At 40.0% G+C, this 15885-nt stretch overlaps 1 protein-coding gene across 3 annotated transcripts; it reads left to right on the top strand.

Annotated features, from left to right (window-relative positions):
- The first annotated feature begins 1356 nt into the window (after window positions 1–1356).
- Window positions 1357–15875, top strand: eya3 (EYA transcriptional coactivator and phosphatase 3). Of its 3 annotated transcripts, none has more exons than XM_030411479.1 (19): window positions 1357–1496; window positions 5034–5141; window positions 6040–6089; window positions 6319–6413; window positions 6497–6577; window positions 6694–6748; window positions 7051–7160; window positions 7436–7573; window positions 7744–7841; window positions 8108–8285; window positions 8516–8685; window positions 9302–9385; window positions 9472–9561; window positions 9673–9731; window positions 9854–10014; window positions 10546–10660; window positions 10918–11039; window positions 11145–11245; window positions 11590–15875. In XM_030411479.1, exons 2-19 carry the CDS (start codon window positions 5085–5087, stop codon window positions 11668–11670), a joined length of 1845 nt encoding a protein of 614 aa, XP_030267339.1. In that variant the 5' UTR covers window positions 1357–1496; window positions 5034–5084; the 3' UTR covers window positions 11671–15875. The 3 variants fall into 3 exon arrangements, with proteins under 3 accessions (XP_030267339.1, XP_030267341.1, XP_030267340.1); XM_030411480.1 differs by having other exon boundaries at window positions 1365–1496; window positions 5038–5141; XM_030411481.1 differs by lacking the exon at window positions 7436–7573.
- Window positions 15876–15885: the final 10 nt, after the last annotated feature.

The following is a 15885-nucleotide window of genomic DNA, read 5'->3' as shown; positions in this document are numbered from 1 at the left end:
TCTTGTTTTATCCAACTTACAGTCCAAAACACAAAGATATTTATTAACTGATGCTGGAACCAGATAACTGGGTAAGTAATTCTTTAATCAAAACAGCTGCTGATTCATTTTCTATCAACGCACTAACAAATTCCTGCTTTTATTGAATTTTTTAGGGTGATCTTCTTTTCAAGGAACTAAAAGATTTATCTTTTTACTTATTTTGATGCCTTTATTTTTATAGGGTTTAGGGATTTTCCTGATATTCTATGTTTTAACTGATCTTTTGTCAGTTTAATATGTACATATACAGTATAATGCCTATGTTTAATGTTACTTGTTCCTAAAATAGGGCTAATTGTGCTACGTACTATTTGAAAATGACAAATAATCAAAGATGATGAGAGTTTTGATCACCATTAGAAACCGACTGAAAACTGATATTTGGGACCAATATGCATTTGCAGTAAAAATAAAACTCTTTGTATCCAAATTCCAAACATCTGGTGACGAAATGAATGAATGAAGTACAATTTACTCAAGTGCTGCTCTTAGGTAACACATTTCAGGTACTGTACTTGAACATTTCCATTTTCTGCTACCTTATACTTCCTCTTCACTACATTTATTTGATACATTTAGTAGGCTATGTTTCCTCATCAGAGCCAGCGTGGCACATTTTTAAATTAGTTCATTTTATTGGCAATCTGACGGAAAAATTACGAACACTGGTAATCTAATAAATGCTGCATCAATGCCATGCTAATAAGAAGTCTAACCTTATTACTTGGTATCATTCATTTGGAAATGTATGCAGAAAAAATAACAAATGCCAAAATACTAAAATCTGAGATTTCTTTGCAGGAAAGAAACCATTTGAACACATTTAAATTGGCAATTTACACTGGTTATGGATCTCATTCAGTATTGGGCTGGGCAATAAGGCCTTGAAATAATATTGAAATAATTTAAGGTTATATCACAAGACAGGAAGTCTATCTTTATTTTGAAATGAAATGAAAGCACTTCATAAATGCTTAGACTGGGTGACAAAACCATCCAGGCTAAAAGTGCTTCTAACAATGTGAAAAAGTACAAATGAGTATGAACTTTATGAAACTATAAACTTGAACTCCGCTATCTTAATATTAGCAAAACCAATTAATGAATTAACCACTATTTTCTTTATTTGTCCTTCAACTTGTTTGACATTCATTTATAAGTAGTAACACACCCCGCGACACTGCTGACAACTTTTAACAAAAGGGTTCATCTGTTCTCAGAACAAATGTTTGCGGTTTTGTCCCTCACCTGTGTTGATGTTCCGCCACACCTGTCGTCTCCCGTCGCGCCGCCACAGAAAGGACATCTGTGAATCCACACCGCGCACATGCGCAGTAGGCCGAGCAACGACAACTTCCTGCTAAATAGTGCTCCCTAACAACAGACAAAGCTTGACACTGTGGATTCAATTGAAGACGCTTTAATTAAAGCGTTTCTCTTTCACTCCTTCAATGGTAAGACTAGTTTTGATCATTTTGGTGGCTCAGGAATGTTTGTTGTGCGATTTGCCTCGCAGTTGGGTGCAGCGGGTGTGAGATGCTTCCACACGATGCCATTTCAGTGCCCACTCCAATGGCTGCTGGTGCAGACTAATTTCTGGAACAGAAAACTTCAGTGCCCGGGCCAAACTAAGTAACTCCCCGCCAGCTTACTTATTGAACCAACATAGAGGACAAACACATTAGCTTGCATGCATGGTAAACCAACAACGGCTGACACCGATACTTTCCTATAGAATTACTGGCAAATTGTGTAAAAATCTCGAGTCTGTCGGCTAACGTTAGGAAGCTAACGTTCATGTTGGATAGCTTGCACGGTGGCGTCTAAATGCTGGGGGGTTCACTTTATTAACGTCTGCTGTAGTTATTAGTTATGTTAGCCGGTTTCGTGATGCCTATGTCTAGCTTCATGTGCTGCTTGTGCAGATTATGTTTCAACTGCTCTGCGGTTGAATTTAAGCAATAGGAGGTACAGCTCCCCAGGAATTAGTCTTATATTGGACCTTCATAGCTAACTGTACACGGCTCGGTTATTTGCTGGATTCGGTAACATAATGGTTGTACTCGGCTAATATTTGCAGATGACCTGGAGAGGAACTGTGCCAGGATTTCTGCCTTGATTAGCGGTGTGCAGGAGAAACAGTTCCGGAGAGATGGGCGTTAGATCACACAGAGTAGTCGGCACAGATGTGTTTAAAGTATTTAATCATTACCAGTCTCTGGCCAGACACAGTTTGTCAGACTGTAACATAAAATGAACGGTTGCATAACTACAAAATGCAGGCAGAGAGCTTCATCTGTCTTCATCAGAAATGTGTTTGTAATCCGAGATGTTATTTAATTGTTTCTGGAGGTAACTAGCATAGGTACTAGTAGTAGTTACTAGAGGTAACTTGTATAGATTTGTTACTTATTAATAATTTAAGTACATCAGTTATATGAAGAGCTTTGGTTCATTTATGATTTTACATCTCCCATGTTTTGCAGCTAATTTCCTAGAAAGAACCAAAGATGACAGTGCAAATTATTATGTATATGTTAATAGACTTACTTATTACATACTTGGTAGCGGTCGATCATGTTGGCTTTATAAAGGCTGATACCAAAACCTGTTATTAGAAATCAAGACCAAAAACTGATATTTGGTGCTGATATTCATTTACAGTCAAAAATTTCCAACAACCAGTGATGTTTATACGTCCTCTTCATTGATTATTATATTTACTTAAGTATGTTCAGTTATCAGAGCAAAAGAAGCACCTTGTTGAATAGTTTATTTTATTGGCAATCTGACAGAAAAATCTCAGATACTGATAACAGAAAAAATGCTGAATAACGGCCTGATATTGAAAAGGCTGTGTCAGTCAACCCCTATAAACGGCTATCCCCATTTTCTCAATAATCTCCTCTAATTTAAGTCCATCACAATATTGGCACCCTAAGCCGCTGCTTAACTGATTTTCCCTGGCTGCGGTGTCCCCCGGACATGATCCTCCCTCCTTTGGGAAAAGAAAGCGATCACTTGAAGCAGAGATCCCAAAGGATCCTGTATCAGGGCGATGTTGTTCCTCAGGTAGCGCTATTTAACCCGCGTGTTGTCGTGAGGCTGGCACAGAAGAGGTGACTGTGACCGGCTCTGTTACCGGTGGTAACAGCCGGGGGGACGGTTGCTTTGATTAATTCAGGACTCTTAAAACTGCCAGAAATAAGAAGGAGAGATGTTTGGAAACTGGGAGCTTCTGGTTTGATTTTGATAAGTAATGAACTTGAGATTGTAAGATGTTTTGGGGTTAGTACAGCTGAGAAGTTATATTATGTTGTACTACCGTTGTTGGTGAAGTCTCTTACATTGTTGGAACTTATGACTTTTGGGAGTCTTTTTTTTTTTTGTTGCCATACATTTAAAAATAAATCTGACCCTGAGTTTTGTCATTCATGTTTACATGCTGACTTCCAAAACTTGCATCCAAACTCATACATTTTTTCTTAAAAGGTTCAGTTTTCTGCCTTTTTTTTTTGTGTATTCATCAAAAGCCTTTAGAGGTTGTTTGACTGTTCAAGGCCGTTGTAGTGTGATAAAACACTGTCTTGTCCGAATATCTGCGGATCGACTTGTTTGTTTTAAGTCAGTGTTTGATGAGCCAACAGCATATCAAACTGGACTGCTGACCTCCTGAAATAAGTCCATTAATGTCATCATCGAATTGTAGCAAACACATTTTCTTGGCGTCAGACCCTCTTACTTCCACACAAGGACAGTTAAGGTTAGGGTTATGATTGGATGAACAACGTTTCATGCTCATCAACTATTCATGAATTGACTTTGTCATCCTAGGAGGATACATTTCGACAGCTGGTGGCAATTTTAGTTCGCTTGTTGGTAGGGTTGGACAATCTGGACAAAAAAATTGTAAACTATTTATTTAATCAGAAAATCTCTTTTTCTTAGTTTTGAAGTGCTCTGTAGACTAAAGCCAGACTTGAAATGACCTATGATAGTTCTTTATTGACACAAGCTCCTCATCCACTATGTTGCAAGCTATAACTCAGAGGAAGAGCCACATGAAGTAACTCATCCAATCGGCATAGCCATCTAGTTAAATACATCACTCAGTTGGTTTGTTAATGTAGTGCAGTTCTGCAAGTCAGTGGGGTTATGTGAAGACTGGAGAGAAGACTGGACAGAAGTAAGATAACATTAAATACAGCAAACCTTCCGATTCACCTTAAAAGTAGATTGCAGAGGCCTTCAAGATCGATCATGAGTTAAAATTTTAATATATTTCAAATATATGTTTGAAAGTTGATTGATCATCAGTCAGAACATCCAGTGGCCTTAATTTCATTCAAATGTCATCCGTTATTGAGTTCGCTTACATAAATCTTGCATAAGCTGACAGATGTGTCGATGGCCCGACCAATTTCAGTGACACTCTTCAGAACGTGCACCATTAACTACGGCTATACATTCATGAGCTTTGAATTTGCCGTGTGACCTTCTTTCTCCATCTGTGTCTGCATTATGTCAGTTGGATAAATGTTCAATCTCTCCAGTGATGGGGAAAGGCCAGTTAAGTGAGCAGTGGAACAAAATAGGTTAGATCTTATCCCCCTGGGGCATCTATTGATACGACAGCTTGCACCTGAGCACCTAATGCCTCTGTAGAATATGTTTTCATTGAATGAAGGTTAGGTCACATGTAAGCTGGCACGCTTCCTTAATCCCACTGTAAACATAAGCGTGGTGGGGACGTTGGGCAACTTGAGTGCCACACGTGCCTCACCCTGTGCTGGAGATTAGGCCCGGGTGCCCCAGTTCCTCTTATTACCGCCACCTCCCCGCTGATCGACCGGCGATAGTGGCAGGAGAGAGATGCATCGATGAGTGTTTATGGGACACGGGGAGGGGGAAGTCGCGTGTCGGGAAACTACATAAGGCATAACCCCCGGCCATTTATTCTTTGTGTTTTTTGCTCCTGTGGTTGTGTAAAGCAGGGTCCGGACACGCATTCCAGGTGCAGAGAGTAGGCTGTGCGTGCAGACATGTCCGGTCGCTCTGCTGCAGAGATGGATGACTCGCAGGAGCTGCCTGAGCTGCCGGTGAGTCTACCCACAACGACGCCAACACACATCACGGGAGGGGAAAATGACTGCATAAATAACTGCGTTTATACATTTGTGTCTCTCTAGATGTTGAGAATTCTTTATTGTTATGAACTTGTGACTTTCAGGTGAACCTAACATGGCTGCTGTTATTGTATTGTGAGATTAATGCAAATATTGAATTAGTATTTTATATTTTATGCTGCTCAGATCTCATTTTCCAGTTGATGCTGCAGGTTTTTATTGCAGTAACATTTCTTTTTTCATATACAAAAGTTGGGGGTGGATTTCAGTGGATTTTGAGGGTGATGGGTGAAATTAAACATTAAACATGAGTAGAGACCAATATGTGAGGTTCACCGCACTGCTGATTTGAGCAGCTGACTGATTGATGGAAAGTTTTGAGATCTGTTTTTCATTGAAAGTGAAATATCACCCTTTGCAGTCCATTGATGTTGTGTTTTGTTGTGTTTTTTTATTCAGACAAAAAAAGTATATTGAAACATTGATATTGGGTTGTTTTTTTTTTTGTAATCCTGGAAAACCATTCATCCTATTTGGTAGACTGAAGAAGTTGTTAAAACAATCAGAATAGATATTATTCTGACATTCAGTATTATGTTGATTTAGTGATATCAAGTATAGTTTCTTTTAAATGCTCCAGAGCTAATACATTTTCTGTGTCATGAAATAAAGTGTAAAATAATGTGTTTGGAAGTACTATTTGAGTGATTTCATTCAGTTGTTATGACAGTGGCATCATTGTGTTTTCATCTGCCTTCATTTGCTAATATATTGAGGGAAAACAGATGTGTATCACAGCTGGGATGCAGCAGTGAAAATAGATTCATGGTGAAAACCTTTTCTGTAAACTTCTATTTCTGTGTTTGTGCAGACAAAGAAGGCGAAGCTTGACTTAGACGGTGGGCTGGAGAAAGAGCCGAGGTTTGTCTTACGGTGATCTTTAAAATCCTTTGAATTGCTGCTTACACATTCCTATAGAATACAACTGCGAGCAAGAGCTGACTTTTGAATAGATGATTTATTAAAGGGAAAAAAAGGAATTATTAAGTTATTGTTGTCTCAGCCTTTTTGCCGAATTTAATTTGTTTAGGTGATTGTTTGCCGTCAGCAGAAATCCTGTAATTGTAATGAATTTTCTATGCTTGTTCAGTGATTTAGGTGCTGATGGGAGTCCAGTGGCTGTATTGGGTCCATCAGAGCAGGAAAGTTCTTACTCTGCCCTGTCCACAGCCCAGCTTGATCCAGGTAAATAAAGAAAATGTAACATCACTAAGAAATATTCCTAGAAAATATAAGAATATTTGATAATAATTTGTGTTTGATTGCAGGTGATCAGGAGCAGTCAGACGCAGACAGTAGGGCAGCATCTCAAGCGTGCAGTGACTCCTTGAACTCATATGCACATTCAGGTTAGATCTTAAGCTTTGATTTGATAGTAAACAACTTACAGAAAAGGTGTAAAAGGAGAAGAAACCTACTCTAGTATGTTAAACTGAAACCATGTTGTCCTTTGTCTTTTTGACAGCCACTGACACAACAGCCACATCTGAATACACCCAACAGGTTTATCAAGGAAGCAAGTGAGTGCACTGCATTGAAGCAGATCAGATTATCTCATCATTCATCGTGTTTGAATGTTACGCACGTATGAGATCGTGAAATGTGACTTATACTGCAGGTTCCAGTGTGCAACCATTTGACTCAAGTGAAATCCAAAAAACGACCTTGTGCATCTTTAATTTTTTGCAAGTTATTCCAATTCCAGCAGGAATAAATGTGTCCGTTAATAGCTAATTTTACAGTGAGAAAAGGTGGGGTTAAATGCCAAATACTGCAGGTACACCCTGATTTGATTTAAGAACTTGCTCTTTACCTCTTTCAGCCCGGCAGTGACGTCGTACACCAGTCAGGTGGCCTTTCCTCCTCTGGCTCAGTCCACCGTTTACTCCGCCTTCCCCCAGACAGGCCAGACCTACGGCCTCCCGCCTTTCGGTTAGTCCCCGCTTCTTCTCTAACAACCTATTTTACCTCTGTCTGCTCACTAAAAACCCAGCATCACACCGTTGTTACTTTGCTTTTTCGAGGCCTTACTGTGCTTTGGCGCTGTTGAATCAATTTTTGCTTTTGATCTCTGCTTAAACACATCCATTCAGTCCACATCTTAACTGAAAGACCTGATTTCTTAACTTTGCCGCAGCGTCTTCAGCGACACTCTCCTCTTGCTGCCTCCTTCATTCTCTGCTTCCATTGCTCTCTTTCATCTTCAGGTGCTATGTGGCCAGGCATTAAAACAGAGACAGGGCTGCCTGAGGCGCCCTCTGGTGGCCAGCCTGGGTTTCTCAGCTTCTGCTCCGCATATACCTCAACCCAGCCAGGCCATCTGCACTACTCATACCCCAGCCAAGGCAAGCTGCGACCTCACTCTGTCTCACAAGATAACTCCGTCACACTCTCTGCAAATAATGAAGGAGGTTTTCCAGTGGCTCAGCTTCATTTTCCTCTCTTGTTGTCAGTCACTTCAGATACTTTGATTTTTCCTCCTGCACTGTTTTAGTCGAGCGTTTTCTGTCTCCAGGCTCAAGCTTCACAACATCCAGTGTGTACTCAAGCATCCTTTCAGCTGCGGCTCCTACAACCACCACTACCACCTCCTCCACCACAGCAGTCCACCAGGTCAGTGTTCCTCAGAGATATGAAGAACATAACTCATGTCTCTGTGTGTTTGCTGTTATCAGTTATCTTGTTTATCAGTGCAGTGTAAGGGTTGAAAGTATTGTTTATTCTACTGTTAGATTTTCAGCACAAACTTGTAAATGTATTCCGTCCCCTAAAATGTTTAAAAGAAAAAGATAAACAGTCGATTATGGTGCATAGATCTGTTTCTACCAACCTTCTCCTGTTGATCACAATTGTTTTGTTTGTTTGTTTACTTCCTCCAGGAATTTAGCAGCTACAACTCTCTGGCACAGAATCAGTTCTCTCAGTACTACGCTCTGCCTCCCAGCTATGTGCCTGCCGGGCTACCCAGCAGCGACGACCAAGGTGCCGGTGTGGGAGCGGCCGGATATTCAGCTGTGAAGTCGGAGCAGGCCGCCTCAGCTGGACTGCCCCCCAGAGGTAAACTAGATAAAATACAACCAGTATTGATAGTATAGATGTTTGATTTTCCTGTTGTCTAAAGAGAAGACAGTTGATAAGGAGAGGGATGAAACAAAGGTCACCGAAAAGTTTTTAACTGCTGAACAAGATTTTGAAAAATCCACTTTACAGGATGTATGATTGGAGATCCATGCACATGGTTTAAGCAGCAGTTATTCAGATACTAATTTCAGTGTTTGTTGTATTAGACGCGTCCCCACCAGAGAGCCTCCCGGCAGGTGCAGCTCTTCCTGCCAGTGTGGCTCTCCCCGCTGGAGCCAGAGATCAGGATGAGGTTGGACGCAGGAACTCTGTTGGAAAAGCCAAAGGGAAGGGCAAGAAGTCTGATAACTCTCCACCTACTGAGAGCGACCTGGAGGTAAACAAGTCAGCAGCCGTCTAAGTCACTGGTTTATCAGCTTGTGGGTCACCAAAGTATAGAAAATTATTTCAGGTGTGAAAATCTTACGGGACAAGGGCACAATGAGGTCCTGAATACAGAGCCTCCACGTCGTCAAATGGCAGATAAAACAATAAAACCACTTGTAGAACAAGAGCCAATATCACTGAAATTGTTTTAAAACAAACCCATTAAATGTGTATTATTGTTAAAAACAATAAATACATTTTCAGACACAATTGTTCAAAAAAACTCCTGAAACATATTATCAGCAAAACTCATGATGATGCTGCATTCACAGGACTAGATCTCTAATTTGATCCATATCGCTTATTTGACATAAACGTCTTGCAGTTATTGTGTTCACTGTTCATCAGTCGCTCTGTGCTTTTATTATTATGCATTGAATATAATATGAAATATGTCACTTTGTCAGGATTTATCAGTGTACTCGATGATAGAAAAGATGTCCTTTTAGAGTTTAAAACAAAGCTGTCTGGAACAAGTCACATGGTCTGTAAATATTTCTACTTGTCACTTGATAAAACATGTTTGAGAATTAAAGTATAATGTTGTTCTTTCCTGTTGTTTTCAGCGCATCTTTCTGTGGGACCTAGATGAGACCATTATCATATTCCACTCACTGCTCACCGGCTCCTACGCTCAGAAGTTTGGAAAGGTTTGTTGCTGTAAATGCGCACATGAAATTTGAGCATACGACAGGATATGAAAACGTCAGGCTCAGGTTCTTGTTTGTTTGTTCAGGACCCAGCAGCAGTGCTGAACTTGGGCTTGCAGATGGAGGAGCTGATCTTTGAGCTGGCAGACACACACCTTTTCTTCAATGACCTGGAGGTACAGATTCAGACTGGTGTCACAGCAGCTTAAACTAACACAGTGAGCTTTCAGTCAACATTGGTAAAAGGAAAAAGAAAAAAACTTGTCTGTCTTGTTGTTTTCTTTCAGGAGTGTGATCAAGTCCATGTTGAGGATGTCGCCTCTGATGACAACGGACAAGAACTGAGGTGTGACGACTACCTCATCACACACATTTTGGCCTTATTACAGCCTTCATCTTAATGACTGGGATGTAGGTTTCTTTCCATCATCTAGATACATAAACAAAAAGTATTTCTCCCTATTCTAGTAACTACAACTTCTTGGCGGATGGCTTTAACGGCCCAAGTGGAGGAGGGGCGTCCGGAACCACCACAGGAGTCCAGGGAGGGGTGGAGTGGATGAGGAAACTGGCCTTTCGTTATCGCCGGCTAAAAGAGATCTACAACAACTACAAAGGGAACGTTGGAGGTGAGTTGGCATCGCTAATAACATCTCGAGTTTGAAATGAACAAGAACAAGAACAATTTCACTCAAGGACACAACAGGGACACTTTGAATCCACCTTTTGAAAGTACGCTGTCTCTGAAGTTCTTCTTTCATGTTGACTCTTTCAGAAGCCTGTTTCAAGCCTTTTTTTGTTTTCCTAAGAAAAAAACCCTCAAGCACTTTCGGCCACGTGAATTCCTGTCATGTTTGAGGACAGAAACAATAGTTCTACAGTCAATACCCTAAAGGCAAAATTAGAAAAACACACAGATCTAAATTACCACCATTTATGCTGCAACAGACAAGGTCATGTTTCAACCCAGTGGCCAACATAAACAGAACTGTTTGTGAGTGTCTGCTTCCTTTTTGTCTTTTGAATTTCAGACTGTGAAACTAGACTGTGCTAAATTTAGAATGTTAGGTTTTTACGTGTTTAATCATGATTTCTAAATCTCGTAGTATAAAGGTTGTCACCTTAAAATCTTCTGCATATGTCCACGTTGTCTCTTTCAGGCCTGTTGAGTCCGATGAAGAGGGATCTTCTCCTTCGGCTTCAGTCTGAGATCGAGAACGTCACAGACGCCTGGCTCAGCACGGCGCTCAAGTCTCTGCTACTCATCCAGTCCAGGTCTGAGCAGAGCACGGTTATAATTTTTAGTTTCAACAATGTCTGTCATGTATTTACTATAGTTTTTATATTTTTTCAGCTGAAAATGGCTTTATCAATGCAAAGATAAATTACTCGATATATCAGCAGTGTTGTGCTCTGATTAAGCTTTTGGTTTTCACCCATTCCCGTGTGTGTGTGTGTGTGTGTGTGTGTGTGTGTGTGTGTGTGTGTGTGTGTGTGTGTGTGTGTGTGTGTGTGTGATATTCCACCAACAGGGGGAAGTGTATGAATGTGTTGGTCACCACCACTCAGCTGGTTCCAGCTCTGGCCAAAGTGCTGCTGTACGGCCTGGGGGACGTCTTCCCCATCGAGAACATCTACAGTGCCACAAAAATAGGTACACATGAAACGTGACAGTGGAGGAAGTGACATTAAGATTCTGCTTTTGGATTCTGTGCAAAACTATAATGTATTATTTTCCCTGCGGTTTCCTTTCATGCAGGCAAAGAGAGTTGCTTCGAGAGGATCATCTCTCGCTTTGGGAAGAAAGTGACGTATGTGGTGATAGGTGACGGTCGAGATGAGGAGTTTGCAGCAAAACAGGTAAGCGTGAACGTTTTCCTGCCCTCCTTTCCCCTGCCTTCTTTTGTGTTTGTAGGCAGTTTACTACAGTAAAGTTGATTTTGGCTGCAGGGAAATACAAGTACAGTCACTGCTCTTTTTAAAGTCATCCACATCAGAAAAAGGAGCTTATGTGAAGGTTTGGAGCATGACATTGTAGACCACTTGCGAAATTTGCTTAGATGTATTTACTCGAAAAAGTGAAAAGAAATGGAAATTTTGTTTGATTAACTATTGAACATTTATCAGATTATTTTCCCATCTTCAGTTTTACTAAATTTGGAGTGTTGTTTCAACGATGTCTGTCTTTCTGTCTCTCTGCGTAGCACAACATGCCTTTCTGGCGGATCTCCACTCACGGCGACCTCGTGTCCCTGCACCAAGCGCTGGAACTGGACTTCTTGTAAAGGAGGCGGCGTTGAAAGCCGCACGCTAAAGGGAAAATGTAGTCGTCGTCGTCGTAGTCCTGTTGGTCTGTGGAGTGACATTGTGTGATAAAATCCTCCACAACCTAAACGATACACACTATAACAAACACCCATCTGCCCTCACTGACGACTGAAGACTCACTGTGTGACGTGTGATGTACTGAGACAGACTTTGGGTCGGAGCTGGCTGTGAGAAACAGCCTGGACGCAACATTTGCTGAATTGAGGTTCCTCACGTCCTGCGCCCCGTCCTCTACGGCAGCTAACCTCAACACAGCTGAAACTGGCACTGATCTGGACACAGAAGGAAAGACATCCATTTTTTTTTTTTTTCTCCTCTTAATTAATTTCCTTTTTAAGTATCGAAACCTCCTGCAGTAAAACAATCCCTCTACTTTTAATTTCTCTTTGTGGATTCAAACAACCAAAGGGCCTTTGTTTGTTTGTTGTTTATCGTTTTCATCTTTAAGGGTTGTTGCAGCTTTTTCTTTAGGCTCTGTGTAAGTCACAGAATAATATCAAAGCTAGTTTGCCTCTTTCTGGGTTGTTTTGCACTCATTCAACGACTTGAAAGCATCATTTTGCAGTCTGCCTCACAAACCAAGTTACTCACAGTCATCAAGTATCAAATGATCCCATTCTTATTTTTTTTATTTGCCTCCCATATAGCCATTCAACTATTTAACCTTAAGGTACTAAATGTGGTCAAACATAGAACTTGGTCTTGACTTCCCTTCCTGATCTGACCAAACACCACAGCCTCAGTCAGCTGTCCTGACCGCTCCACTGTGTTGCAACAGCAGCAGCGTGGTCCTCTTAAACGGTATGCGCGATGTCATCTGTGGTCAGTGAGCATGTTCTGAGAATGAGAAGCTCGGGTCACATTTCTGACAAACCTGAACTGTATGACTGTATGTCATATGAAAGGTAGAAGGCAGAGCATGATCAGGCTGTACTTGAGCTTGATGTCCAGTGTATCAATACTGGAATTTCCGCCTTCGATACAAACATTTTGGATTCTTATGAAAGGATAAATATAACAAGGTGGTGGCTGTGTATCGATGTAACAGAAAATTAGTATTGGAACTGTTCAAATATTCAGGATCAGTATATCCATTTTTACACTAGTAACTTAAATAGTAAAATCGCAAAAACCTGAGGTCTTTCCCAAATCCATGTTACAGACTTGTTCTTGTAGTCATAGTATATTGATTTAGTAGTTTACAAAAATAAACATTTCATCACTTAAACGCTTTATACTAAGAAGATATTACACAATGTCACTGCGAGTTAAAGACACTAAAGGTAAGCCAAGTGTTTTTAATCTTAATGAGATGTTTTCTTTCTAGAGCTGTTTCACCACCACAACTTGTTTAAATAATGCTTCAATAAGCACGAACAGCTCCTTCATTTCTTCTGTGCATTGCATTGTGGGAGAATAGTGGTCATTAACAAACCTGTGTAGAATTAGTATGGATACTGGATTTGGGACAGAAGGCTCCGGGCTTCAGATTTGGTGAATTTGAACAATTAAGTGATTCAATTCTTCGACTAAAAGCTAAAATCAGGGCTGTTTTTAGGGCCACCAGTTGTTTTACAGGGAGTGTACAGTAGTGGATGAAAATGTACATTAACTTACATTTTCCATTTGTGTTTCTTTTCTGGAAATGTGGTAAAAAAAACTTTTGCCTTCCACTCGGATGGAAACCTGACCACAGATAACAGCTCAGGATGCAGGACCTGAATTGGCTTTTGAATGGAAACTGCAAGTTTTGAACCAACAGCAGCTCCCGAGAGCTCTGCTTCACCTGCAGGATGTGGCTCCTTTGTAGGAGGACAGGGGACCCATTGTCTCTTAATCCGTCCATGCTCACACCTCTCAGCCTCTGACTCAGCTAACACATTGTCAGGAGCATCATTGTTCACTCAAGAGGTTACGTTTTAAGGTTTGTTGTTCTTTTCTTTTCTTTTTTTTTGGTGAATTGCTTGACAGTTGTAGCTTCTCGGCACAATGGTCACCAGCGGTTTTAGTCGGTGGGACTGTTGAATTGTGGGAGAGAAAGAAAAATGACATGTTACCTTGTAGAATTACAATTTATCACTTGTACATGTTGTGATGGTGTTAGAAAATCAGAATTGCTTTTTTTTTAGTTGTTGTTGCGACTGCTTGTGAAAATGGTCGTTTACCAAAGACATTACTCAACATGTTTCCTCAGTTGCTTCGGTTTTTCAAGTTCCGTTTGATTTAGCTGACGTTAGTTGTATCAGTTAGTTAAAACTAGAGCTGCAAATAGCAATTTTTGGCATTATTGATCAATATTTTTGGGTTATTTACAATTTGCAGTGAATTAGTCAATCAAAAAGAATCCTCTTTAAACTGTTTTGATAATTATTGTTCAGGCTTCTTTAATGAAGGATTTGCTGTTAATTTGGCTTTATATGATTTATACATGTTCACTGAGTATTTTTGATGAGGCTGTTGGTCAAAACAAACATTTTGAAGATGTCATCTTGTGTTTTTTTTACTAATTAATTTACTAAATTAATCTGCAGGATAATCTGTGGTAGTTGCAGCCCTAATTTTGTCTATTAATGTCCGGATATAGTTCTAGTTATCTATAAAATGCACATCACATTTTTTTTCAGAGCCCCAAGAGACTTCCCTAAAATCTGATCAATAGTCCAAAATCCAAAGATAGTCCTTTTTAACTAAAAACAGCAAATATTGACATCAAAGTGTGTGTGAAATCTCTGTACTTTTCGCTTCAAACGGTTAATCGTTGAATCACCTCCTAGTTGTGTCTGATGACTACAGCCACAGGATGACTTAATCGCTCAGCCACATGACAACGCCCGACCTTTTCACAGACGTAATGAGGGAAAACGAAACAAAAGGATGATGACTGTGCAATACATTTCTACTCTGCTCATTAACTGAAAATCAAGGGATTAAAAGAAGCAGGGAGGGGTCCACTCTCCCCCGGTCTGTACGAGATTACGAGTGAACAATACTGAGCCTGAAGAAGATTTCGTATTTACACACATGCAGCTTGACCGTTAAGAATGTGTATTTCCGTGTGTATTTGGTTTTTTTGTCTTGCGTGACTGTGCATATTTATATTGTGCCTTTAACCATCATCTGTATGCATAATCTCAAAGGGAAACATGTAAGATGTTTTTTGTTTGATACATTTATCACTGCATTGTTATATTATCCAAAGTGTTATCTTACTTCTTTTTTTTTTTTTTTTTTTAACTCAATACTTTTTTAAAGTTCTGGTGAGACTTTTGTTTTGTTTTGTTTATAGATTTGATTGTCCTGTCTGCACTGTATTCGAAAGGTCTCCTTCTAGAAAACTATATATCCATTTTTGGGGGGCCGTGTCTGTGTAGAACGCTCAGATTGTAAAGACAATTTTAGTGAAGGGCCTCAGATGGCTAACAGCTGACTTCGCTTTCAGAGTGACGACACATTCTCGTTTTTTCATAAATGTACTTGTGAAAATATCACTTTCACGTCCGCTTCGTATTAGATTGTCTCGCTTCCTTTTGGAAAGGAGATTGCATTTATTTGTTGCTGTGAAGCGCTTAGCACCGCTTAGAGACAATCACAAACTAAAACGCGTAGTATTCTTAATGCAGAGAAGCCTGTTAAACAAGGTGTGCTTTCTATCGTTCGGTGTCGTACTACCTAAGTGAGTCCAAGAGCAATGAGACATGTTAGAGAAAATTGAGAATCCATATGCAATCTTTGCTTTTTTTTCCTGCTTTTTGAATGTGTTTTTCTGTTTATTTTTACCTCGTCTGCATGTCATGTCTGTTTTGAAGTATACCATTGCTGTTTAAAAAAAGAAAAAAAAAAATGACCACGCAATGTTTAAGAGGCTATACTCTTCTTTGTGTCCTCTTTTTTTCTTTTCAATGCCAAATACTTATTTTTAATGCTGTTTATTTTTTTTATGTATCTCATCTCATCTTCAAGGACCTGTGAGGCCACGTAGGGTCATGTAGAGAGCCTGAATGTGATCCTGTAAACCGAACACTTATCATAATAATCGATGCTAATTTAATTACAGTAATCACTATTTTCCTTACAGTAGCTGTTCGGGACCTCGACGCAGTCTTGTAAGGTTTTTCTGTGTACCTAAGACACTCAATACGGTGTAAATAAATGTAAAACAAGTTTCAGACTCA

This window comes from Sparus aurata, chromosome 3 (genome assembly GCF_900880675.1).
Source record: "Sparus aurata chromosome 3, fSpaAur1.1, whole genome shotgun sequence".
Taxonomy (NCBI): domain Eukaryota; kingdom Metazoa; phylum Chordata; class Actinopteri; order Spariformes; family Sparidae; genus Sparus; species Sparus aurata.
The sequence above is the reverse complement of the archived record's forward strand: the minus strand, read 5'-3'. Positions and strand labels throughout refer to the sequence as shown.

Coding starts and splice junctions, on each gene's coding strand:
- eya3 (XM_030411479.1), top strand. CDS start 5,085: ATGTCCGGTCGCTCTGCTGCAGAGATGGATGACTCGCAGGAGCTGCCT. Junction 5,142..6,039: donor AGGAGCTGCCTGAGCTGCCG/GTGAGTCTACCC, acceptor GTGTTTGTGCAG/ACAAAGAAGGCGAAGCTTGA. Junction 6,414..6,496: donor CACAGCCCAGCTTGATCCAG/GTAAATAAAGAA, acceptor GTTTGATTGCAG/GTGATCAGGAGCAGTCAGAC.